Source organism: Cynocephalus volans, chromosome 9, assembly GCF_027409185.1.
Source record: "Cynocephalus volans isolate mCynVol1 chromosome 9, mCynVol1.pri, whole genome shotgun sequence".
NCBI classification, from domain to species: Eukaryota; Metazoa; Chordata; class Mammalia; order Dermoptera; family Cynocephalidae; genus Cynocephalus; species Cynocephalus volans.
Window position 1 is genome coordinate 89,807,455 of NC_084468.1, and position 27,300 is coordinate 89,834,754.

General features: G+C 33.5%; 1 protein-coding gene across 2 annotated transcripts in view; it reads right to left on the minus strand.

The window, feature by feature from the left end:
• CENPE (centromere protein E) overlaps positions 1-27,300 on the minus strand; it is an 84,931-nt gene that overhangs the window by 37,098 nt on the left and 20,533 nt on the right. Inside the window, exons 17-37 of one of the 2 annotated variants that reach the window (XM_063108307.1) lie at positions 22,702-22,776; positions 22,367-22,486; positions 20,819-20,941; positions 20,570-20,735; positions 20,127-20,281; positions 18,379-18,693; positions 17,899-18,171; positions 17,530-17,688; positions 12,721-12,924; positions 10,096-10,254; positions 8,299-8,589; positions 8,028-8,186; positions 6,819-7,109; positions 5,286-5,570; positions 4,977-5,135; positions 4,497-4,784; positions 3,771-4,058; positions 3,088-3,246; positions 1,814-1,972; positions 861-1,151; positions 84-242 (exon numbers count right to left, since the gene is read on the minus strand). In XM_063108307.1, the coding sequence (XP_062964377.1) occupies positions 84-242; positions 861-1,151; positions 1,814-1,972; positions 3,088-3,246; positions 3,771-4,058; positions 4,497-4,784; positions 4,977-5,135; positions 5,286-5,570; positions 6,819-7,109; positions 8,028-8,186; positions 8,299-8,589; positions 10,096-10,254; positions 12,721-12,924; positions 17,530-17,688; positions 17,899-18,171; positions 18,379-18,693; positions 20,127-20,281; positions 20,570-20,735; positions 20,819-20,941; positions 22,367-22,486; positions 22,702-22,776 (4,278 nt within the window). The remainder of the gene's footprint in view (positions 1-83; positions 243-860; positions 1,152-1,813; positions 1,973-3,087; positions 3,247-3,770; positions 4,059-4,496; positions 4,785-4,976; positions 5,136-5,285; positions 5,571-6,818; positions 7,110-8,027; positions 8,187-8,298; positions 8,590-10,095; positions 10,255-12,720; positions 12,925-17,529; positions 17,689-17,898; positions 18,172-18,378; positions 18,694-20,126; positions 20,282-20,569; positions 20,736-20,818; positions 20,942-22,366; positions 22,487-22,701; positions 22,777-27,300) is intronic. The other variant, XM_063108308.1, reaches the window with a different exon arrangement.

Consider the following 27,300-nt stretch of genomic DNA (forward strand, 5'->3'; position numbering starts at 1 on the left):
CATATCTAAATCTATATCTTTTCTCAGTCAGAAAATAATTTTGTACATAGTTACTTCCAAAAGAAGAATAAGACAACACATACCTTTTTCTGTAATTCATCTTTTGATTTATCTAAATCCTTCTGAATATTTGAAATTTGAGTTGCCTTTTCTGAAACTTTTTCTCTGAATTTATTAATAGTTTCTTTGTGCTCTTTCAAATGCATACAAGCAATTTCTAGTTCCTGTTGTGTTTCCAGATCCTTTGTTATTAGAAGAAATAGAGAAATGAAGTGATATAAAGGTACTTTACTTTTAACAAATAATTAAAAAAAATATTAAAAAAGTGCATGTTCACTGTGAAAAATAACCACTACACTATTCCCCAAAGTAGAATAGTACAGATGGATATGGAGGAAAAGTTCCTATCCCCTAGACTCCCCCATCTTAGTCCTGATCCCCGATGAATTCTGCCACTAGCTTTTTTCCTTTTATACCAGGTTGGACATTTCTAAATTAAGTTCACAAAAAGAGTGCCCCATTCTTACGCTTAGTATTCCATTATACAGAAGAACCCCATTAGCCGTGCCTCATTGGTGAACACTTGGATTGCTTCTAGATTTTGGTCACCACAAACAATGTTGCAGTGAAAATTGTAATTTTTTCCATGTGTGAATATGCTAGGAGGCGAAATTCCTAGAAGTGGAATTGCTGTACCAAATATATATGCTAATGCATTTTTTAAAAGATCCTGTTAAATAGTATTGCTAAAAGGTTATATAACATTTATCTTCTTACCACAAGTATAGATTTTCAAAGAAGGGAGCTTTATGTATTAAAAATAGCATGTTTACTGGATAGGAAGAGAGAGCACAACTCACTCTAGCTATGGTTTCCTGCAGGTTTTCCTTGAGTTGGTCTCTCTCTAGTTTGAGAGTCTCTTCTATTATCCTGAGATTATCTCTTTCTTTCATTACAGATTTCATTTCTTCAAGGCTCTCATGAAGTTTCTGAGCCAAATTTAAGTTCTCCATTTCTCTGTCATCCAGAGTTAAACTTTGGTCCTTCAATTGTTTCTTCAGTCGCTCAATTTCAGACATTTTTTTCTGTGTCTCACTGACATCTTCTTTTAACTTAAAATGTTGAAGCTCATTCGCCTTAAGTTCTTGAATCTTAAGATAATCATAAAATAAGATAATCATAAAATATTAGAATACAGATGGTTTTTTAGGAATGGATAAACAATAGTTTCTAAATTGATTAAGACAACAGTCTTCCCATGTTACCCTTATGAATATCCTGCATAATTCCACAAAGAATTTTATTTTTTTTGAGGGATAATGTACATAAAGGGCACTGATCATAGTGTACAGCTTAATTATTCTTGACATACGTGTACATCTACATCACTACAACCCAGATTAAAACTGAGAACATTTCTCGCACTCCATGAGGTTCCTATGTGCCCCTTCCTAGAGGTAAACCAGTATTCTGACCTTTATTATCCTAGACCAGTTTTGCCTGCTTTTGAACTTATATATCACAATGTATTTATCCATACTCCTGCTGATAGGTATATGAATTGTTTTCAGTTTTTCACTGTTCTGAATAAAGTAGTTATGAACATTCTAGTACATGTCTTTTTGTGGAAGTATGCAATCTTTTCTATTAGATATAACCGCAAGTAGTGGAAATGCTGGGCCTTAAGGCAGGCTATGTTCGGCATTAGTAAATACTGCCAAGCTGTTTTCCAATGTGGCTGAACCATTTTAGATACCCCCAATTTTAGACACAATAAATCAGATATCCAAATAAGCCCCCCCCCAAAAAATACCTTTTCTTGTAATTTAGCATTTGAATTTTCTAAATCTATTTGCATATTTGATATTTTATTTGTCTTCTCAGAAACAATCCCTTTGAGTTTATCAATAGTTTCCTGGTGCTCTTTCAGATGCATGTGAGCAATACTTAGTTCCTCTTGTTTTTTCAGATCCTTTATGATTAGAAAAATTTTAAGAACAGCAACATATCTTAATGTTAATTAGTATTTTTTAATAGAGTGATACATTTTCTTAGTAAAAAAAATAACACTTTTACTTCTTACTCTGTATCTTTGTTGTTAGAAAGTTATAGGCTTTCCCCTGTTCTCATCTCCCCACACTCTGCTCCAGAGGCAAACACACTTTCCGGAGGCAAACGAACTTGTATACACATACCATTCTACAGCTTGTTTTTCCTTGAGAGTTATCTTGAGCTTCCAAACAGGACATTCAAATCTCTCTTTTTTAAAGTGTTGCACAGTATTTTGACATATTGCTCATATTTACCCAGTTTCCTTCTAAGGAACATTTGGAGTGTTTCCTATTTTTCATTACAAACTACAACAACAAACAACCTTGTGCGGTATGCATGTGTATTTATTTTAACAACTGAGTCAGTATATATGTAGGATAAAGTCCATAAAGAAAATGCTAGTAATAGAATTAAAAAATTTTAAGAACACTGACAAATTATTCGCTCAAAAGATTTTATCATTTCACTTTTGCCAACAATACCATTCCTTTTAAAGAAGGGTTCACTGCTGTAAGAAAGCAACGCATTTACCTGCTAGGGAAAGGAATGAGTGTAACTTACCTTAGCTTCTGTTTCTCTAAGACTTTCCCTAAGTTGGTCTCGCTCAGTTTTGAGAGTTTCCTCTATTCTTCTTAGGCCATCATTTTCCTTAGTAAAAAATCTTATTTCTTCAAGGTTTTCATGAAGTTTCTGAGTCAACCTTAATTTCTCCATTTCTTTACTTTCCAGAGTTGAATTCTGGGACTCTAATTGCTTCTTCAATTGTTCTGTTTGATGCATAGCTTCCCTGAGATCATTTTTTACTTTAAGAAGTTGATGTTCTTTCTCCTGAAGTTCTTGGATCTTGAGATAATCATATAGTAAGTTAGGATGTTGATAGAAATAGATTAAAAGCTAAATAATAGTTTCAAAATTGCATAGGCAAATCTTTACTTGTCTTCAATTTGAGGTTAATTCATATCCTGTTTCATTACAAAAAAGACCTAATTCAAACTCTCAGTTACTCAGATGGTAACTTAAAAAAAAAAAAAATACCTGTGCTTTTAAGGCAGCATTTGAGTTTTCTAAGTCCACTTGCATATCTGACATTTCATTTGTTTTCTCTGAAACCATCTCTCTGAGTTTATCAATAGTTTCTTGGTGCTCTTTCAGATGCATGTGAGCAATTTTTAGTTCCTTTTGTTTTTCCAGTTCCTTTATTATTAGAGAAAGAAAAATAATACCTTTAATAAAATAATAATAAAGAGAGCAATACAATTCAAACAGTATTGAAAGGTTTAGTGTAAGATATACTACTCTGCAACTTTCCCTTTTCCCTAGCACTTCCATATCAGCACTATATCTCTACCATATTCTTTATCTGTGGCACAATATTCCATGATCTAAATGTGCTGCATTTATTTAACCAGTCCCTATTGATGGATGGTTAGAATCTCCCCCACTTTTTTGTTTGCTTTATTTCATTATTGCAACTTGCTCAAATATCCTATAAATATCTTTGCAAAGTTGTGCAAATGTGTGCAGGATACATAGCTACAACTGGATGTTTTGGGCCAATGAATAAACTATTGAAAGATTTGGAAGGTATCACCAAATATTCCCCTTCAATCTCCCAGGACCAATTTTGGACTGATTTTATACTCCCACCAACCCTATGGCCCATGATGTTTTAGGACACAAGGTCTTAGTTACTAGTGGGGTGAAAGATGGTAATTCACCATAATTACAATTTCTCTCAAGTTTTCCTTGAGCTGGTCTCTCTCTTCTTTGAGAGTCTCCTCCATGCTCCTAAGTTCATCTCTTTCTTTTGTTACAGATTTCATTTCTTCAAGGTTTTCATGGAGTCTCTGAGTCAACCTTACATTCTCCATTTCTATATTTTTCAGAGTTGACTTCTGGGCCTCAAATTGCTCCTTCAAGTGTTCCATTTCACACATTTTTTCCTGAGTCTCACTGACAGCTTTCATCTTAAGAAGTGGATGTTCTTTTTCCTGAAGTTCTTGGAGCTAAGAAAATCATAAAATAAGTTAAAGCATAGGCAGAGATTTTTAGTAAAAGTAATACTCTTTCTTAAATTAAGGCAGTCATTTCTACATTTTAGTCTAATGTACGAACTGTTTTCTTTCATAAGAAATATGAGAAACACAATAATCAGATGTTGATTTCCATCTTATCAAAGCAAGACCTATTTTTCCTGTAATTCAATATCTGAATTTCCTAAATCCCAGTAACTATTTGCTACTTGATCTGTCTTCTCTGAAATATTCCTTCTACTAACAGCTTCTTCGTACTCACTCAGATGATTATAAGCAGTTTTGAGTTCCTCTTTTGTTTCAAGTCTCTTCATGATTAGAGGAAAATTAATAAAACTTAATAATGAATATCATCACTAACACCTTAACACTATTTCTGTATCCAAGAAACATTAGAAGAGGGAAACTTACTTTAGCTACAATTTCCTCAATGTTTTCTTTCAATTGGTCTCTCTCCATTTGAAGAGCCTCCTGTACCCTTTTCAGTTCATCTCTTTCTTTAGTTATAATTTTTACTTCTTCTTGACTTTCTTGAAGTCTCTTAGTCGACTTGAAACTTTCACTTTCTAAATTTTGTAGTGTTGAATCTTTGGCTTTGAGATACTTCTTGAGTTGTTCCAGTTCGCTCATTTTTTCCTGAGTTTCACTAATTTCTTTTATACCAACAAGTTGTTCTTGTTTCTCATAAAGCTCTTGGATCTTAAAAATATAATAAAATAAGTTTATAGCCAAAAATATATGTACACAAATATATGATTTATTTATTTTAAGGGGGAAAAAAACAACCCAGGTTGTTTTCCAAGACAATTTAGTGCATAAACAGTAGTCTATAATCCAGTTAGCTTTCTCTGCCAGGTTTCCTCCCATACTCTTCCTTCACCCCCAATTTACCTTTTTCTGCAATTCATCACTGGTTGTTTCTAATTCCTTTTGAATGACTGATATTTCAGTTTCCCTCTCTGAAAGATTCACTCTCAGCTCATCAATAGTTTTCTCTTGTTCTTTCAGGCAACAATGAGCAACTTTAAGTTCCTCTTTGGTTTCCAGGTGCTTTATTATTAGAGGAAATAACAAGAAATTTATAGAAACATTATAAACATTACACTATAACTAATTCCTTTTTCCAAAGGTTTAGTTCTTATGAAAATATTTGCTTACAAAATATTTAAAAAATATATATGGTGAAAAGATGAAACCTACTTTAGCTATGATTTCTCTTATGTTTTCTTTGAGCTGGTCACTTTCAGATTGAAGAAATTGCAGCCTCTGTAGGTCATCTCTCCCTGTAGCTATAGATTTCTTTTCATTATGACTTTCTTGAAGTCTCTCAGTCAACTTGAGCTTTTCCAGTTCTATTCTTAGCAGTGCTGAATCTTTAGCTTTGAATTTTTCCTTCAATTGTTCCATCTCACTCGTCATTTTAGTAATCTTGTCATTTTCTTTCATATTGAAGGACGGTTCTTGTTTATCTTGAGCCTCTTGGATCTTCACAGAGTCATAAAACAATACAGTTGATATCCAGAGATATTTTATTTTAGGGGAAAAAATATCAGAATACTTTCTAAAATAATTAAGGCAGGATTCAATTGCTCATTCACAGAACAATCTTTCCACTCTTCCACTATTCAGACATATAATACTTTTTTACTGAGGGCTGATTGTGTTGTCAGTATCCTGTTAGAGGTTGGTAATAAAATGGTAAATAAGACTGATGGGATTTCTGCCTTTTTGAGACTTACACTTTAGGGGGAAAGATAGATATTATGCCAAGTGTTACCAAATAGAGCTGGTGGGTTCTCCCAAGGTATGAGTATCAAACCTAATCTGTTGTGAGTAATTAGGAAGTGTTTCCTAGGGGATAGAAAGCTTTGGCTCAGATCTAAAGGATGAGAGCATTAGTTAGGCCAAAAGGAGTATGGAAGTACTGCTGTTAGAGAGACCAGAGCACCTGAAAGCCAGGAGATGAGGAAGAGCAATAGATGAGGGTTGCTAGAGCACAATGAGCAAAAGGAAGAGTGAGCTGAAATAAGGCTAGAGACCAGCAAGTTCTGGGATCCAGAGCCTCACAGGCCATGTGGAGGATTCTGGTTTTTATCTCAAGAGTAACAATAAAATATTAAAGGAATTTAAAAAGAAAAGATTACTTAGGCTCAGAATGGGGAATGAATTAGAGAAGTGTAAGAATAACATGGGAAGCCCAGTTAGGAGGCTATTGCAGAATGTCAGGGAAAGAAATGATGGCGGCTACGATTTGGTGGGTGAGAGTGTGGAGAGAAAAGTGGGAAGATTTTAATACACACACACACACAAATTAACAAGATTCAGTGATTGGATTATAAAATGAGCAGATCTCTAGCTGGGATGATTGCCAGATTTCCGACTGAAGCAATGAGGAAGACGACAGTGCCTTATGGGACACTGGAGGAACAGGTTTAAAGAAGAAACGAATTCACTTTTGGCTTTATCCTTTCCTGTAATTTAGTGCTGCTGTTACTAAATCATTTTTTAACATTTAAGAAAATGGTTGTCTTTTCTGAAACATTTTCTCTTGGTTTCAATAATTCCTTAGTATTCATGAGCAATTTTTAATTGCTCTGTTTCCAATCTCTTTGTGATTAAGAGACATTTAAAGAAAATCGGTAGTAACATAATAACTATAACACAAATGTCCCTTTTCCAAAAACTTGATTCTTATAAAATACTTATTAAATGGAAGGAAAAGATGAAACTTACTTTAGGCAAAGATTCTATAATGACTTCTTTCAGCTGGTCATATTCAACTTGAAGTGCTTCTTTTATCATTTTAAGGTGGTCTCTTTCCTTAGTTAGAGATTTTATTTCTTCATGACATTCTTGAAGTTTCTCAGTCAACTGGAATCTTTCCATGTCCATCCTTGCTGACATTGCTGAATCCTTGGTTTTGGACTGTTCTTTCGATAATTCTGGTTCATTCATTGTTTCTTGGGTCTCACTGACTTCTTTCACATTAGGAGGTAGCTCCTGTTCTTCATGAAGCACTGGGATCTTATGATATTCATAAAATGCCAACGTTATTATCTGGAGATTATTACCATAATTTTTAAAAGGGAAGGGATCAGGATACTTTCCACATCAATGAAAGTGATCTTGAACTCTTAGAGCCTACCTTGGACTGCAACTCCTATTTATACCATTTTCCCTTGATTTCCACTAAAGCTATTAATGACTTTTCTGCCAGTAAAAATATTCTGTCATAGTTTTGCTTTCCAGCTTAGATCCAAAGTGAACCAATCCTTTACACTTAACCAATGAACTATTAATTCAGTCAGTTGAACACTACTTATTTCTCTATTAGTTTCTAAATACCAAGAAAAAAAATCATAGTCAAATAGACTATATCCCAATAAATACACAGTTCCCATTTTCAGATGGGCAACAATGCTACTTCTCAATTTTTTTGTGTACAGATTGATTCCCCTTTCCATAACTGCTGGTGGTACCATGTAATTTTGCATATCATATTTCTGCATTTATCATGCTAGAAACGAGGGATTTTTTTCATATGCCTATATCGTTGGGAAAGAACAATGTTTTCTTCATATCCACAGCCTAAATTCCTGGTACAGAGTAGGTTTTTAACACAGACTGGTCCAATTATCTCAATGTTTCATTTTCTCCATAGTATCTACCATTATCTGACATTATCTTGTTCATTTGGTTGCTCATTTATCAGCTACCTCCTTCCTTCCATTAAAATGGATTATAGGGATTTTAGGGAATTTGTCTACCTTGTTCTCACTGTATTTCTATATTCCAGGACTGTGCCTGCCACATTAGATGTTAAAGAAATGCTTACCCAATAAATGAATGAACCATACCTTAGCTCTACATATTGCTTAATCTTTCCTTTGAAGGAGAAAGGAAGGATGAGATGACAAAGGACGGATGGAAGAAAAGAGATACCTTTTCATGTAATTTGGTACTGGATTTTTCTAAGTGCTTTTGAATATTTATTATTTGAGCTGTCTTTTCAGAAACGCTTTTTCTTAGTTCATCAATTGTTTTTTGGTGTTCTTTTAAATGCATACGAGCAATTTTCAGTTCTTCTTTTGTTTGTAGGCCCTTAATTAACATGTGAAATTTAAAAGTTATAACAACATCATCCCAACATTGCTTCCCCCTTTCCAGTTTTTAAAGAAATATTTAACATGTGAAGGAAAAGAGTATAACTTACTGTAGCTTCAATTTCTCTTATATATCCTTTAAATTGGTCTCTCTCTATTTCAAATGATTCCTGTAATTCCTTTAGATCATTTCTTTCTTTAGTTATAGATTTCATTTCCTCATAATTTTCATGAAGTTTCTGAGCCAACTCAAGCCTCTCTGTTTCCATACATTCCAATGTTAATTGTTGGTTCTTTAATTCATTTGTTAAATTCTCCATTTCATTCATCTTTTTCTGCATCTCATTCATCTCTTCTTGTACACTAAAAAATTGTTGCTGTTTTTCTTGGATTTGTTGGCTCTAAGATGTACAATTTTTATCATTACCATTTTGCATATATTCTCTCAAAATTCTTATGTAAAATCATTAACACAGCCTTGCCTACTATCCCAATATAAATAAACAAGAAGCAGTAAGAGTAAACTAACCTTCCAGGCATAGCGTCTGTAGCACGTTAAATAGTATTCCACCTAAAATTCATGTCTATCCAGAACCTTAAAATGTGAATTTATTTGGAAATAGGGTCTTTGCAGAGTAATGAGGTAAGGATTGAGAAGAGAGCCTACTGGATTAAGGTGGGCCCTAAATCCAATAAGAGTGTATTCATAAGAAAAAGATGAAGAATGACAGAGGAGAAGGTCATATGAAGACAGAAGCAGAGACTTGAGTGATGCAGTTAAGCCAAGAAAGGCCAAGGGTAGCTGGAAGATACCAGAAGCTGGGAAGGAGGAGGGAAGGATTCTTCCCTAAAGCCCTAGAAAGGATACCTTCCCTAGAACATGGTACTGATGACACTTCGATTTTGGACTTCTAGGATCTAGAACTGTGACAAAGTAAATTTTTTTTTGTTGTAAGCCACCAAGTTTCTGGTAATTTGATATGGCAGCTCTAGGAAACTGATATAGGTTGGTCAGGAGGTAAGGTGAAAATCAAAAAAAGCAAAAAAAAAAAAAAAATCAGACTAATTACACAAACACAGCTACGAAAGAACTGTAATTCCTTATCCTCTTAAAAACTTTTTGGATAATTTATTTTCACTTCCAATAAGATACTTAAGGGGTGGCTGAAACAAACACTAAGACATTAACTTTCACAGGTTGATTTCACTTCTTTAGGAGGAGTATGAAATAGACATAAGGTTTTAGTAAATTCTATTAGGTAGGATAGTGAAAGGGATCAGAATAAAATGAAAACACATATTAGGAAAAAAACACTCCAAAGGTGAACAATAGAAACCACAATAAATTATCTATAAAGCATGAGACACCCTCCCTTTAGCTTATACAGAGAGATCTCTGTGGGTGCATTTTAGAATCATTTGGGTAGTACAGTTGTCACAGAGGTCTTAACACTTACAAAAATATTACAGCAGTATCTTACTTCTATAAAAGAAATGATTCAGGAAACTGCAAACATCTGAGAGATGGTGATAGTGATAAACCTTACATTTTAGAGAATGACTAATATATGTCTTTTGTTTTGTTGACTAAGGTATCTCATGCGCCCAGAACAGTGCCTGGCCCATGGCAGTACTCAATAAATATTTGATGAATGAATATGTCATATGATTAGTTTAGGTGATACAAGGCCATCTCTTACCTAAAGACTTTAGAATAATACAATCCTTACAAGGAATGTTAGTTAAGATCTTAGTATGAGTTGAACTGTCTAAAATATTAGCATTAAGATCTGTTCATTTGGGAGGTATGTGCTATTTCTGAATTTAGGTCTACATGAAGCCAAATTTTTTACTAAAAAAAAGGTTAGTCAGGAAAAATAGCCAAATAGATAAGCTTAAGAATTCACCTTTTCCTTCAGCTTTTCTTCAACTTCTGCCAGTTTCTCACAGGTCCTAGAAAGCTCTTCATCTTTCTTTACTATATGGTTCTTTTCTTGTATGACTATCTCTTGCTGCTTTTTAAGTTCATCTCGAAGAATTCTTAATTCTTCCTGGTTTTCAATGGTCTAGAATTAAAAAAAAATAAAAATTGAGTTGAGTTAAAATAAATAATATTATTAGGCCGGCCTGTGGCTCACTCGGTAGAGTGCGGTGCTGATAACACCAAGGCCACGGGTTCAGATCCTATATAGGGATGGCCGGTTTGCTCACTGGCTGAGTGTGGTGCTGACAACACCAAGCCAAGGGTTGAGATCCCCTTACCGGTCATCTTTAGAAAAAAAAAAAAAAAATAATAATAATATTAGCTCACATTTATAAAATCAACTAAAGGTCAGCATTTACCTCAGCTTGCAAATTAAAAAACCACGGCAAACTATATAGAAAAAGACTAATTTAAAAAAAAAAAAAAAAGAGTCCTTAATTTAATCATATGGATGCCAGAAATCTGTTTTTATTGCTGTTTTTTCTTAATTGCTTGATTTACATTCCTATCAATGAGAATTAGAATTGGATTTAGCATTCTATCATGAAAGCTTAGCTCATTTCTGCCCCTAAGCCAGAAAAGACTGTTTCTAAGATTTCATTCACTTATAATGAGACTAAAATTATGGATTTCTCATACGCTGGAATGGCTTTGGTTTTGGGCACTGATCACCAGCGAGCTCAAAATCGCAGCCACACTTTGCTAGCATGACTGGTTATTAAGTTCACACAGTGACATTCTCATATTTAAAGACCACAAAAATATAATAAGCCACGAATGAGAAGAGAATATAATTTTTATTTGTATGTTTACTTATATTCAGTTCTTTTGACTAAGCAGACAATCCAAAGAAACAAGGAAAATTAAAACAACACAAAAGGCCAGGTTCTACTGTGATTCATAGTGAACTTCTCAAAATATTAATTTCATTATATTGCCCTTAACCATAGATATGAAAACTAAAGTAGGTATCAAAATATTGGCAAACACCAATAACAAACAATTAAAAATGAAATTAAAAAATCCAACAGCATAAACAAAAGAGAAACATTTAGAAACAAATTTAACAAAATACATAAAATGACCTGTACACTGGAAATCAACAACACATCACTGAGAGAACAGATAAATTACAGAAAAAGATAGGCAAATTAAAACAACAAGGTACACATCCACTAGAATGAGTAAAATTAAAATCACTAATAAATAGAAAGCGTTGGTGAGGGAGGATGTGGAGCTGCCAGAAGTCTCTTAATTTGTTGGTGGGAATGTAAAATGATACAACTACTTTGGAAATCAGCCTTGCAAAGTTAAACATACACCTCCCTATGACCTAGCAATTTTATTTAGGTATTTTTCTTAGAGAAATAAACAACGTATGTAAATAAAGAATTGTACAAGAACATTTACAGCAGTTTTACTCAAAATAGCCAGATACAGTCATGCACCGCATAACAATGTTTCAGTCAGTAACAAACTGCATGCACAATGGTGGTCCCATAAGATTTTAACAGAACTGAAAAACTGCTATCAACCTAGTGACATAGCCATCTTAAGGTTATAGTGTATTACATTACTCATGAGTTTGTGGTGATGTTGGTGTAAATAAACCTACTGCAAAATATGTTGAGGAGAGGTTACCCCTGGGGTGACCCTCCCAAAGGTAAGATAGAAAGCCAAACATTTGATACATCAGGTCTCACCCGGGTGAAAGGGTTGTTGTCAGCTTTAGAATTCTTGAATTTTCAAATAACTTCCAACCAGCCCCATAGCAAAATCATGGCTAATAACAGTTAGCCAATACTCATTGAGTGCCTGCTGAGTGCCAGGCACAATCCCTACCTGTAATTTAATTTTCATAACTTTGTGGGGGGTGGTATTAGTCTAACCTCCATTTAACACATGAAGAAAGTGGTGCACAGAGAGACTTAGTAACATAATTAGAGGGCCCACACTCATGTACCTACTGGCTAGTGTAGATAATAGAACAATACATTGCTGATCCCTTTCATAATACATTTTTGCACAATGACAAAATCGCCTAATGATGTATTTCTCGAAAATGTATCCCCATTTTCAAGTGACGCTTGAGTGTACTGGAAATATCCGAAATTTTCATTTACAGATGAAGGGATTAAAAAAACTGTGGCATATTTATATAATGGAATACTACTTGGCAATAAAAAGGAATACAGAAAGAAGTCAGATGCAAAAGACTACATACTCTGTGATTCTACTTGTATGTAGTTCTAGAAGAGACAGAACGATCTAAGGTAAAAAGTACACATCAGGAAAGAGATAATTTGGGGCAGAGGGGAAGATGAGGATCAGCTTATAGGGATAAAAGGGAATTTTTGGTGGGTGATGGAAATGTATTCCATCATGACTCTGGTAGAGAGTACACAGGTAGAGGTATGTCAACAGTTATCAGGGTGTACACTTCCATCAGATACTTTTATTGCATGTAAATTGTACCTCAATAAAGTTGATAAAAATCTAAAACAAAGACAAAAATGTACTGCCATGTATTGGCAGTGCTAAATCCTACCATTTCAATATTTTCCTTCAGGTCAGTCTTCAATTGTTCCTTTTCTGCTATAATACTCTCTAACATTTGTTGGAGTTCATTTTTCTCTTGTGTTAAAGAAATTATCTTCCTCTGTTGCTCAATTACCTCATCATCCATAACATCTGCAATCAGTTTTTGGGTTTTTATGGCTTCCAAATTCTGATTTTTATCTGTGCCAGACATCTAAAATATAAATACATTAAAGAAGAATTTCTTAAGTAGTTAATAACTTTAACAATAATAAAAATAGCCAACACTTACATTATGTACCAGGTACTACTTTCATCTCTTAACACATTTAATCTTCACTCTAACCTTGTGAGGTGGGTATTATCCCCATTTGACAGATGAGGAAACAACTCCAGAGAGATTAAGTCACCTGCCCAAGGTCACTCAGAGAGAGGTATAGCCAGGCTTTGAACCCAAGTGGTCTGGCTTTAGAGTTTGTGCACTTACGCCTGTTCACTGTAAGAATTACCTGGACAGCTATAAATATTTATAATTACCTTCATGTGTGATAGGTTTAGCTGACTTTATGTATGTTCATTTACTTCATACCAATTACATAATAAATACAAGATATTTGCCTTTCCTTCCTACATCTTCCATAAATATTTTCTAAGTTTTACACTAGTAGTATTTTGTTTTCTTACTACTAAAGAAGGAGCAAGTAACATTGAACTCTATTACTTTACCTATTTTCCCCCAAAGGCTGGGAATCATTCCATATGCCCCACACCCAGCAAATCTTTATAATTTTCAGAGGCAGGCCTATTCACAAAGGGCGGGAGTTTTATTTTTATGTAGAGGGCAAAGTAATTTTGGTAGAGACTTATAATAGCACAGCTTATCTTTTCTTAATATATATATTTTATATTCTATTTAAGAAGCATGTTATATAAATTCTTTTATCCATAAGTAAGCCATAACCAAAGTTAACTTAATATATGAACCCATCGGTAAAGGGAGACAAAGACCGACATCACAATTGTTGGTATAAAATTAGGGTATTATTATATAACCTTACAAGAACACAGTAAGCACATTCAGCTCCATATTGGTCAGATGTTTTAAAAAGTTTTTATAATAATCTATAATCATGTTAGGAAAAAAATTGAAAATTAAAAAAATCATCCAATGCATCAACTTTATACAATCAGTATTAGAATTTTAGTACATTTCCCTCCAGTTTTTTCTATTAAAAGATTTTTTAAACATAGCTATTATAATTAATTTACATATGTATGATTTTTTTAGCTTGTCTTTTCCACTTAGATCATATATATTTTCCTATGCTGTTATGTAATTTTCAAATCATAACTTTTAGTAGCTGCTTGATTCTCTAGAGTAGATATGGATAAACCATAGTTTATTTAGCTATCCTTTTATTGTTGGCAATATGTATGAACTTCTGACAATGACGAGTGCAGAACTAACTACATGAGAAATTAAGGTGGAGAACACAGTCTTTTGGGACTAGTCTGTTAGACATTATAATTCAGAATCTCTTATCTTTACTCCAAAAAGTAGTATATGCAAATACGAAGCAGATTGAGACAAAGTCTTCTGTAATGATATCCAAGGTACATTTCAAATCTAAATTCTGCCTAGAAAGTATTTCAGCTACCACAGTTATAAGTAAAATCTAATAGATCTAGTTATTTTAAAAAGGAAAAATCTTGCCCTTTATATGAGCATAAACTTACTAATCACAAAGTTTAAAACTTCTATTGAGATACACTAAAGAAACTGCATTTCCAGAAAGAGACACAACAAGCAGAATTGAAAACAAGCACTCCAAGGGGATTCATGATAGACCTCCCAATACAGTCCTCTGGTGCTCAGGTGAACAGAGTGGGCCCCTGGGAATCCCTAGACCCACTCTTTTACTCACATGGCCAATTCCAGCATGAACATACCATAAGACCAAGTTGATTTCAGCCTTCCATCCCAGATTTTAGGACCCCTGAGATGAACAGTATGGCCTCAGAGATCCCCAGCTAGATCCTTTTATCAGTATGAATGAATGATTCCAGCATAACTTGATACCACGAGATCTAGCTGATTCTGAGTATAACTCCTTTGACTTCCTTCCTCCTCTATTATTCCTTTCTCACGGGTGCTCTAATTGTATTTTGGATTTGTTTAGAGGCAGCTATTGATTGTTGTATCTTACTTTCAAAAATCTACTCAAAAAACCTTCCCATCATAAAAGTGGAAGTTATAAATTTCAAATCAAGGTCAAGTGCCTTTGGCCCACAGCTGATCCAAATTATAGAAAAGGCGAGAATGCAAGATATAGAACAAGTGAAAATGTTTTTCTAGGAGAGAAGAACTGAAGCATAGGGAGGAAGAAATAAAGAAAACTCCCTTTCCAAGGCAGGATTGTGCCCCAGGGTAATTGGGAAAAAAGCAACATATTTCATAGAGTAGTAGTATACAAATATACACAGAGATTTATTTACATCAATTGAATCTTTTTGAATGATTCTAAAACATATATTTGTTTTTATTTAATAATGTATCCTGTAGACTTTTCTGTTTGTACATAATGTCCACTTTTTAGAAAATGTATAACTACAAAAATCAGTTGCATTTCTACATACTTACAATGAATAATCCAAACAAAAAACTGTACACTGAAAATTTTAAATGTTGCTGAAAGAAATTAAAGACACGAATGGAAAGACATCCCATGTTCATGGATTGGAAGACTTAATTTTGTTAAATGTCAATACTACCCAAAGCAATCCACAGATTTAATGTTCTCCCTTTCAAAATCCCAGTAATATTTTTTGCAGAAAGTGAAAAATCTATCCTAAAATTCATATGGAATCTGAAGGGATCCCAAATAGACAAAAAAAAAAAAAAAAAAAAAAAATCTTGAAAAGACAAAGTTGGAGGTATCAACTTCCTGATTCAAAATTTACTATAAAGCTATAGTCATCAGAACAATGTGGTACTAGAACAGAATAGAAAGTCTGGAAATAAACCTTTGCATACATGGTCAAATGATCTTCAATAAGGATGCCAAGACAGTCTTTTCAACAAATGGTGATGGGAAAACTGGATATCCACGTGCAAAAAAATGAAGCTGGACCCTTACCTTATATTATGTACAAAAATTAACTAAAAACTAAATAAAAACCAAACATAAGAGCCAAAACTATAAAACTCTTAGAAAAAAACATAGTGGAAAAGCTTCATGACACGGGTCTTGGCAATGATTTCTTGGATATGACACCAAAGCACAGACAACATCAAAATTAAAAACTTCTGTGTATGAAAAAACACAATCAACAGAATGAAAAGACAACCTATGAAAGTGGGAGAAAATACTTGCAAATCATAAAGGGATAATATCCAGAATATATAAAGAACTCCCACAACTCAACAACAAAAATCAAGCACCCCAATTTAAAAATGGGCAAAAGACTTGAACAGACATTTCTGCAAAGATACACAAATGGCTAGCAAGCATATGAAAAGTTGCTCAATATCACTAATCATCAGGAAAATGCAAATCAAAACCACAATGAAATATTGCCTCACACCCATTAGGATAGTTACTATCAAAAACACAAAACAAACGAACAAACAAAAGCTCTAGAAAATAATGTGTTGGCAAGGATGTGAAGAAATCAGAATTCCTGTGTACTGTCGGTGGGAATGTAAAATGGTGCAGCTGCTATAAAAAACGTTATGATGTTTCCTCAAAAAATTAAAAATAGAGTTACTGTATGATCCAGCAATTTCACTTCTGGATATATATCTAAAAGAATTGAAAACAGGGTCTCAAAGAGATATGAACTCTAATGTTCATAACAGGATTATTCACAATAGCCAAAATGTAGAAGCAACACAAGTATCCATGACAAAAGAATTTCTGATGAGCAAAATGTGGTATATACATACTATGAAATATTATTCAGCCACAAAAAGGAAAGAAATACCAATGCTACAACATGGACAAACCATGAAAACATTACGATAACTGAAAAAAACCCAATCACAAAAAGACAAATATTGCATGATTCCACTTATATGAAGTATCTAGAGTAGTCAAATTTATACAGACAGAAAGAATGGTGGTTTCCAGGACCTGGGGGAGGGGGAAATGGGAAGTTGTTTAATGGCTCTAGAGTTTCAGTTTTGAAAGATGAAAAGAGTTCTGTAGATTGGTGGTACAACAATGTGAATAAACTTAACACTACTGAACTATACACTTAAAAATGGCTAAGGTGTTAAATTTTACAGTACATATACACTACCAAAAATTAAATATATATATATATATATATATATATATATATGTATGACTGTACACTATTCCAAGGTATGGATGTAGGAAAGATAATTTCACCAGTCTCCTATCGAAGAACGTTTTAAAATTCTAGTAGTAAATACTCTGGATTAAGAAATAAAACCCTTGTATAAAATTATAGGTAATCCCCCCTGTAATGGACTGAATTGTGAACTCTAAGAAATTTTAGTATAGAATAGCTGAAATAAAATAAATATTTTAGCCATATTTAATAATAGTCAATTTTCTTACTTTGTTAGAATTCAAAGGGGTTTTTGAAGATATTTAAAATGCACCAGGTTTCAGAAAATATCAGCTCTTCAAAATTCAAACTGATACTTTTTTTGCCCTTTCCTTTTTTACAATTATATTTAAAGCTCTTTCAAAGACATTAGGAGTAAGCTTGTAAAATTATTAAGTGTTTGAGGTTAAAGAAAAATCTTATGTAAAAGTATATGAAAATTTTGAAAATAAACATCCTTTACCTTTTGCTGAAATTCACCTTCAGTTTCTCCTATGTGATCCTCTACATGCAAATTCCTGGAAGTTTCCTCAGAAATTCTCATTTTTAGCATATTAATCATTTCTTGGTGTTGTTTCAAAGACTCAAGAGCGTTTCGTAATTGCTCTTGAGTGTCTACGTTCTTTGTCAGAGAAATATAAAACACTTTCATTAGCCACAATAATCAACCACACTGTATATCGACAAAATAAAATAAAATATTAAAGAAAAAAATGTGAAACAATTAAAATAACTTTATAGTTACTACTTGATCATAAATAATAAATGATGGCTCCTGTAATGCTTTTAAAGAGGCTCCAATTTTTCAAAGGTTAATCAATCAAAACCTTACCATGTTTACAGTATCTTGAATATCATTTTTGAGTTGGTCCCTTTCACTTTGCAGGCTCTCTTGGAGTTGTTTTAGGTCTTCTTTTTCGTGGGTTAGGGTTTTTACTTCTTCTGTGGCTTGCTGAAGTCTCTCAGTAATCAGTGTTTTCTCCCTTTCTACAGTTTGCAGCCTAGCATCTCTATTTTCTAATTGTTCTTTCAGTTGTTCCATTTCATTTAACATTTCTTGGCCCTCAGTTGTTTTCTGCTGAAGTTCTTGGGTCTTCTGAGAAAGCTTCAAAATAAGAAAAATTAAATGTGACTATGTAAAAGCAGAGCATTCTATGGCATATATATATATATATATATGTATATATATATATATATATATATACATATATATATATATATATATGTATACATATATATATATATACATACACATAAAAAACAAACCCCAGAAGACTAAATATCATTTCTCTAGATAGCATGTTGCACCAACCTCAGTCTTCAAAGCATCCACGCTTAAACCAAAATTTTCTGCTTCCATAGAGAGATTTCCTATTTCCTGTTTCATTCTCTCATTATCTTCAAGGACCATGTTATACTTTTGCTCACATTCCATATGAAGAGTTTTGAAATCTTGGAATTCTTGATCAGTGCTTTTAAAACTCAATTGGGCAGTTGCTAGGTCATCTTTAGTTTTCCTAATTTCTTCAAGTAAACCTTGAATTCTACTCTCCTTATGAACTACTTCAGAAGACAATTTGTCTTTTTCTGATGTTATTATACAGAGCTCTTCAGATTTATCATGTATCTGTGGAAAAAAATAAGATTAAGGGATATGCAATGTATAATCCACTGTAGCAATTTTCGGGGAAAAAATCTTTGCCTGAAAAAAAACGTCATTTAAAATTAAGCAGAGATTTGACTGAGGAAAGGCAATATTCTTATTGTCACATTTCTCTAACTTAGGAGGTTTAACTTTACGTTCAATGTTCTGTTTTCTAATCTCTGGTTTCTAGCAAGGATTTCATGGAAAAGGACAGTCAGTAGAAACACTATCAGGATGTCTTTATTTCCTTATCTATAATTCTACAGTGTTTTCTAACTTTATCATGTGGCAGGCGTTTTATGGTTTTTCTCAGAATTTGACTTACTTTTTCTCCTAAAGCCTTCAAATGCAGCTAGATTTCCAAATGCTTAATCCATGAATAATTTAAATAATGCTTAATTGCTTTAAATTTTTATTAAAAAAGCATCCTTTAAATTATTTAAATAACTAAGTAATTTAAATAATTCAGATCCATTTGATAAATAGTCTAATCACTATGAAAGAAGCGGGTAGAGAGAGATGAGAAAAAGAGAGGAGTGCTATGGAAGAGACAGAGGAAAGAGAAGTAATAATGCACAGTTGTTACACTCATGGGCCTATGAGGCAGATCTGTGTGGCTCAACTATTGGTTTGATAACTAGTTGTTTGGGCTAAAGAAACCTACTTTTAAAGAGTTTATAGGATGACTAAATAAAATATTTCTGAAGTTCTTTAGCATGACATTTGCCATATGTAAGTACTCAAATTCTTGCCATTTTTTATTTCTTTCAGAAAGGTAGAGAGAAAGGAAAGGCTGGCAGGCTACGGATTTACAGAATTACTCAGCCTACAAGATTTATCCTGGCCTCTAAAACTTTATCAATACCTCCTCCTTCACCTCATTAGTTTCTTTTGTACAACATAGTGATAGAACTAGTACCAAAAAAAAAAAAAAAAAAAAGAAAAAAAGGTAAATACTAAGGGTGAGCCACAGAACTGTTTAAATGCAACATTTGAGGACTAGAAATGACTGCTACATAGAGTATGTTACTAAGTATACTATTAAATATACTTTTTTTTTATTAAAAAGATGACCGGTAAGGGGATCTTAAACCTTGGGTTGGTGTTGTCAGGAACACGCTTCGGCCATCCCTATATAGGGATCCGAACCCATGGCCTTGGTGTTATCAGCACCACACTTGCCCGAGTGAGCCACGGGCTGGCCCTTAAATATACTTTGAAAATATATTTTTTTCACCCAGTAGCATAAGAACAAATTAGAAGATAAAGCATATTTCTATTGCTAACAAGTTGAGTCAGAGATTTACAGTGTCTCTTGCCTGCTACTTTAAAATATGCTATATCAAAATATTTAAGGCACTACTGCAAAGGTTTTTATTTCAAAACAAGGGTTAATTGCTTAAAAATGTGTTTACCTCTTTCCTCATCATTTCTACTTCAGGTGGTAAAGATTTCAATTTTGAGAGCAAATTAACTTCTTTCTGCAAAGCTTTGTTTTCTTCAACTTCTTTATTCAGTTCTTTCTGGAGATCAGTAACCTTTCTTTCCAATTCCAAATTACAGAGCAAATCTAGGAAATTTTGGTAAATTAAATAAAGAGCCAATGTTGGCAAACAGGTAATCTAATTTTTGATAGTTTTTGAATCATCTTTTTCAAGACCAAGTCCAGTTTATTTAAAAAATAACACTACTGATTTGAAGCCCATGGCAATCTTTATAAATACTGATACCAAATGATATTAAAACAATATTAAGTTATTTAAAAAAATCAGAGTATAATAGATTTTTAATCATTAAAATATAGTTGTCAAATACTTTAGGTACATTTCTACATTACACGTCTAAAATTATAAAATACCTTTTGGAACTTTGCCATCTATAAGGGAGGTGAGTTTCATTATTTCATTAAAAGCAGATTGTAATTCTTTCTCCAGATCAACTTGCATTTTCTTTTTTGCCTCCAATTGACTTTGATGTAACTGTATATCATTTTCCATTTGCTTGTATGTATGTGCAAGTTCTTTCTATTAAGGGAAACATTGCAAGTTCACAAAAACGTATTGATCATTACAATTGCTTTATTATAAATATTACAAAAATTCCCTACCATTTTCTCTTTCAGCTCCAGATTTTCACTTCTAAGAAAGGCTGATTCTCTCTTGGCATCGAGGGCTACTGTTTCAGCATCAAACAGAGTCTGTCTCATTTGTTTTAGATCTTCAGTGTTTTCCTAAACAAATAACAAAAGGGATTCAGTGACATCTAATTTTCATAGAGTTGGAAAATAGAGAACATATATAGATGTTATTCCTAACTAATCAAGAAGGGAAAAATATGCTAATTTCCAAATAAATGAAAAAAATCATGTTTTCCATAATAAAAATATTTTTAAAAAAATTCTGGCTGTATTTTCTAAAATTATTCAAGCAATATATGGAAGTATCATATTTTAAGAAATTTGTTACTATTTAATAAAAGGTTAACACAATTGTTGTTCAGGTAGGCTGTTGAAGTTGCTTACATAGTTTTTAGTTACTCTCTAATAAATGACAGATGAGTAATTAATAGTTAAAATTAAGGCTATTAAGCCACAAATTGAAAAGAAAAAGACAAACAATCCAAGAGACAAATAGAAAAAAATATGAATTAGGCAACTCATAGAAGAAAGAATGCAAATGACAAATACAGGAAGAGATCCACAACCTCATTTTTAGAGAAGTAGCATTTTAACATGCCTTTAGCTTACATGAATTCAACCATATGTCCTTGGTAAAAAATTAATATATGAATGAATGAATAAATGAATTGAATGAATAAGGAAAAACAAATATATATCATAAGTAATTGAGCATGACTTCATAAATCTCATTCACTTAATATCATTTATATCTTAATGCATTCTCATAATTTAAGTAACTATTTTAACAGTTTGGTATTTTTTCAGAAATGTATAGGTCTAGCTAATTTTAGTTGATATAAGACCTTGGCATTAAATAACATTGAATCTCAAGGTGAAATCATTAATCTCTTCCTAAAAAGTATGAGTTTAGCTCTAGTTTTTAACACCTTTTTTTTTTAAAGCAACAGTTTCTAGCCAGAATTTTTAAATTAGTTTCTGTTGTTCTTTTGTTTTCATTAGAGTGTTTCAGAGTTGTTTTTGTTACCTTCTATTAGTACTCATTTGTTGCCTTCTGTTCTAGACAAATAGTTCTTTATAAAAGGGTTCATTTCTTGTCACAATATTCTGAGGCCCTGGGAAGGAAGGCACTTTCATACATTCCTGGAGTGTTCATTCAGAGTGACAAGCAGAATTGCTTAAGTGCCCACCTTAAAATCTTGACTACACGTCTGCATGCATTTGTATAAAATAAATAAAAAAATTGAAAATTTTTTGAATTACTGATTTTTAATGGAAGCTTGTCTCTGATTTCATTACATTTAGTCAAACAATGACATGCTCAACTCTCTGAGTGTTTCTTTATCTGTAAAATGGCAATGATAGTCTTTGTCATAGGGTTATTGACAGATAAAATATATGTAAATTGTTACAATAATATCCAGCATGTGGTAGGCCCAATATAAGCATCTGCTATGATGATGATGATACACTATAAATTCCAACACTATTACACAACAAAATAAACCTGATTTTTACCGATGAGTATGACAAGTCCATTTTTATATTTTCTGACTTCTGAGAGTCTATGTATTCCTGTAGCTTGTTAATCTGGTCTTCCCTTTCTCTAAGCAGCTCTACTTTTGAACTTAGTTCATTCTAAAATAATCAAAAAAGAGTGAAACATAATTTAATATGAATTGTAAAGGATTAAAAAAACTTATGTATAATAGTTTAAATTGATAGTAAAATTCAAAATTATTAATATTTTAAAAATATCATTTCTTTTTTTTGAAATCATGTTCAATTTACATATGTTTCACATTTTATAGTTCTAGTTACTTATCAACAGAAATACCAACATGAATGCTCACCTCAAGATCCTGATTATACACTTCTGCATGCTTAACTAAATTCTTTAAGTTGGAAATTTCATGAATTAGTTGCATCTGTAAGAGTATATGAACAGGCAACATAGCAAACCAATAGTTAACAAAGCAAAAAAAAAAAAAAAAAAAAAAAAAAAGCAAAAAAAGCATTTATTCACTGCTTTAGAATCACCCAACTTAGTTAGAAGGAACTGAAAGATCAATTGTTCAAGCTACCCCAAGAGAACACCTCATTATTTAAAAATACAAGAAATACCAAGCAAAGAAAACCCAAAACCCGCAAAACAAGCAAACAAAAATAAAATCTCAGCATGATCCCAATAACAGTTATATCATCTGTTAATAAAGCTACAACAATGTCACAGCAAATTAGTATACAACACCTGGAGGAGATAGTGAGTGGTGATCAAATCTCTTAAAAAAAATACACTTATATACATCTTTGTTTTGAGTAAGTTAAGTATATTAGTGTATTCATCCTGTAAGATTTTTTTTTCTTCCCATAAATTATCCATCTGTCTCTAAACTGATGTACCTTATAATGAGTTGTGATTTGTAATTTAGGTTTGGATTAAGGTCATCTAATGCACTGCCTTAACAATGTTATTGCTGTTCACCAGAGCTACAGAGGTATGGGATTATCAACTATTATCTTGTTGACTTATTCTATAAGAAACACTGGAAAGATGATGCTATTGCTTTATATTGTTCAACTGTCAAAAAGTAAAAAGGTACAGTATTTCTATTAACATTTCCTTTCTAACAAAATATGTGTAGCATTAAATATTTCAATACCAGAAAATTTTGTGTTGAAAATAAACAACCACAAGTTACCAAATATAAACATATTTTCCCTTAGAATTATTTGATCTTCATACTCAAATGAGCACTTTAAGAGCAAATTCTAATAGAATGTAAGGGACTTCCGACTAGTGCTAGTGTCGATATTCCTATTTTAAATCAGTTTTCACCAACAAAAACATAATGTGAGTCATACAAATAATTAAAATTTTTTAGTAGGTACATTAAAAAAATATAAAAAGAAACAGGTACAATTAACTTTAATAATATATTTTATTTAATCTAATATATCTAAAATACTATCATTTCTTCATGTAATCAATATTAAGAAAAAATGAAATATTTTATTCTTTTTTCTAAGTCAATTCAGACTAACCCCATTTCACACGCTCAATTGCCACATATGGTGAGTGACTACCCTATTGTACAGCATAGTCTTAGGCATTTGTATTGGTTATAATTTAAATTGGCTCCATCTTTTACCTTTTCTTCCCTGTCTATGTCTAACTTTTGTGTAAGAAAATTACATTTACCAATAAGGAAGAACCAAAAAATCAATCTTAACTTTTGAAAACATTTAGAAAATAACCATTTAGGAAGAAAAATTCTCCTACTTCTCATTTGAAACAGCACTTCATTTTAATTACTGCTTATCATAAATAGAATTGTGTGTTGTTTAAGATGCTGAACATAAAGAGAAAGTGTGCAAAAAGCAAAAATAATTTAAACACACAATCTGGTCAGCAGTTAATTTGCTCCTACATAAGAAAATATTGCACATTTTAACTGTAATTTTTAGCAGGTGAAATGAAATACTTAACTTCTCAAGAAAAAAATCGCCAATTATGGCAACTATAAAAATAAAGTTCAAATAGGTAGAGCGTTAAGATTTCTCTTGTTCCTCCTAAGATTTCTTCTGTTCTCTTGACCTTTTTTATTCTTCCCTTTAAAACTTACTACTTTATCATCCTATATTACTATATTCCCAGTTGAAAATTATCTGCAGCTTTGGTGGTTTTTGACAAAATCCTTAGGAAAACCAGGAAAATGATCACATATCCTAAGACTATAATTTGACTCTTACTCCGTTTCGGCTAAACTTTCCCCAAAATGTAGGTTTTGGGACATATTTTATTGCACACACATAGACATATTTTTAGTTTAATATGGAATGGGTACTACAAAACTGTTTTTGAACAGGGTTTTTGTGTGTACATATGAAAAATGGTTAAATCCTCAATATCTCAAACTTAGAAATAAATATCTTTGAGAATGAAACTTAGAGTGACATTAGCAAGATGGCCAAATAGGAGGTCACCTGCTCATGTCTCCCACAACAAGAATTCTGAGGCCATACACAGATAAGTCTCTTTGTAGGAGCCTTCAGATTCAGGTAAGAGGTTGTGAAACCCTCGTGGAGCCCAAGACCTAGGAGGGCCATTTTGAGAGTGCAGACTCACACCCAGATGGCAGACCAGGTTCAAAACTGGAAATAGCCCTGTTCCCTGAAGACTTTGGCTACAGCCCTGCATGGCCGTGAACCTGCAACCAAAACCATCTGCCAAGGGGTCTAGAAGGAATCATGCACACTAGTGGCAGACAGGCTCTTTTGCCTGCTGACATCAGTCTCAGTAGCAGACCTGGAAGTTACTCTGTATCTCAGCTCTGCCCTCTCTCAGCTGTGGTCCCAGCTTAGTACTGCTTGTACAAGGACCCAGAGGAAAATTTGCCTGCATGCCCTGCTGGAGCAGGCTTGCTGGCCTCTGTCCCAAAGCAGATTATGAAAGGGCCCTGTCTTAGCTCTAGCCCTTCTCTGCCGAAGCCAATGGGTAATTATATCTATGCAGAAAACTGCTGGGAAACACACCCATCTGAGCCACTGGGACAGGCTTGCCAGCCTCCATCCCACAGCAGATCCTAATGAAGTCCTATCTCAGCTTCAGCCCATCTCTGCCATACCCAGGGAACTATCCTGCCAGTGCAAGGAACTGCTGGGAGATGCACCCGTCTAAACCACTGGGACAGGCTTACCTGCCTGTGTTCCACAGCAGATCCTAAAGGGGCTCTGTCTTGGTCCCAGCCCCTCTCTACCATAGGCCTGAAGTTACCCCACCTGTGCAGGGAACTCCTGGGAGACACAATTACACAGTTTGCTGGTCTCCATCCCACAACAGTTCCAGAAAGAACCTTGAATCTTGAAAGAACCAGAAAGAACTTTCCAGCAAGTTCCTCAGAACCCAGCCCGTCTCAGCTGCAGTATGCAAGGAATCCACCTTGCATAGGGAACTGTTGGGAGTTGTGTCTGCTGGTGCCACTGGTTTGGGATTGCCAACATCAGAACGACAACAGATTCTGAATTAACCCCAGAACGCAGTTTCAGGCCCAACCAGCTATAGTCTGAGAGCAGTTTTACCCAGCCAGAGTCCTGCTGGGAGACACAGCCATTTAAAACCCCGTGGCAGCTTCCCAAACACTGTTCCTCAGTGGATCCTCAAATGACCCTGGATCTTGGTTCTTGAGTCCTTTCATCTGTGGAGTAAGAGCAGTTCTGCCTGCCTGGGGATCAGGAGGAAGACACATCCAGTAATGCCTCTGTAGGCTAATGCCCTGATCTTGGTCACACTGTGGATCTTGAATAGGCCCTACAATGACTGTGAAGACTGGCAGAATACTTAATTCTTCAAAGTGCGGACACTGGTGCATTACCACAAGCATAAAGAACAATCAGGAAAATGTGATATTACCAAATAGACAAAATGAGGTGTCAGTGACTGACCCTAAAGAGATAAAGTTGTCTGATCTTCCTGACAAAGAATTTAAAATAGCTGTCTTAAGAAAGCTCAGTGAACTTCAATAAAATACAAAGAAACAATTCAGAAATTTATCAGAGAAATTTAAGAGACACTGAAAAAACAAACAAACAGAAATCCTGCAACTGAGAAATATAACAGACAAAATAAAAAATACAATAGGGAGCATGAACAGTAGAATTCATTAAGCAGAAGAAAAAATATCTGAGCTTGAAGACAGGCTATTTGAAAATACAGTCAGAGGAGAAAAAAAAGAACGAAAAGGAATGAAGAAAGCTTACAGGACTTATAAAACAGCATCAAAAGAGCAAAGATTCAGGTCATTGGTGTTCAAAAGGGAGTAGAGTAAGACAAAGAGATAGAAAGCTTATTTGAAGATCCAATTGGTCTAAAGTGTAGTTTAAATCCTGTGTTTCTTTGTTGATTTGTTGCTTGGGTGAAACCAAACCTGGAGAAAGAAATAATATCCAGGTACAGGAAGGTCAAAGGTTACCAATCAGATTCAATGCAAATAAGACTACTCTCAAGACACATTATACTCAATCATATAAACTGGGAAAGATCAAAGACAAAGAGTGGATTGTGAAAGTAGCAAGAGAAAAAAAGCAAATAACACATAAGATAGTGCCAGTACATCTAGCAGCAGTGGAAACCTTATAGGCCAGGAGGGAAATAATGATATTAAAGAGAGATAAAGACTTTCCCAGACAAAGAAAAGCTGAGTAAGTTCATTGCTAACAGACTTGCCTTATAAGAAAGGCTAAATGGAGTTCTTCAAGACAAAGTAAAAAAAAATGTTAATGAGTAACACAAAAACACCTGAAGGTATAAAACTCATTGGTAAAAGTAAGTTTACAGTCAAATTCAGAACACTCTAATACTGCAATTGTGGTAGATAAACCACATATACCTATAGTATAAAAATTAAGCTGTTAAAAATAATAACAGCTACCATAATTTGTTAAGAGATATG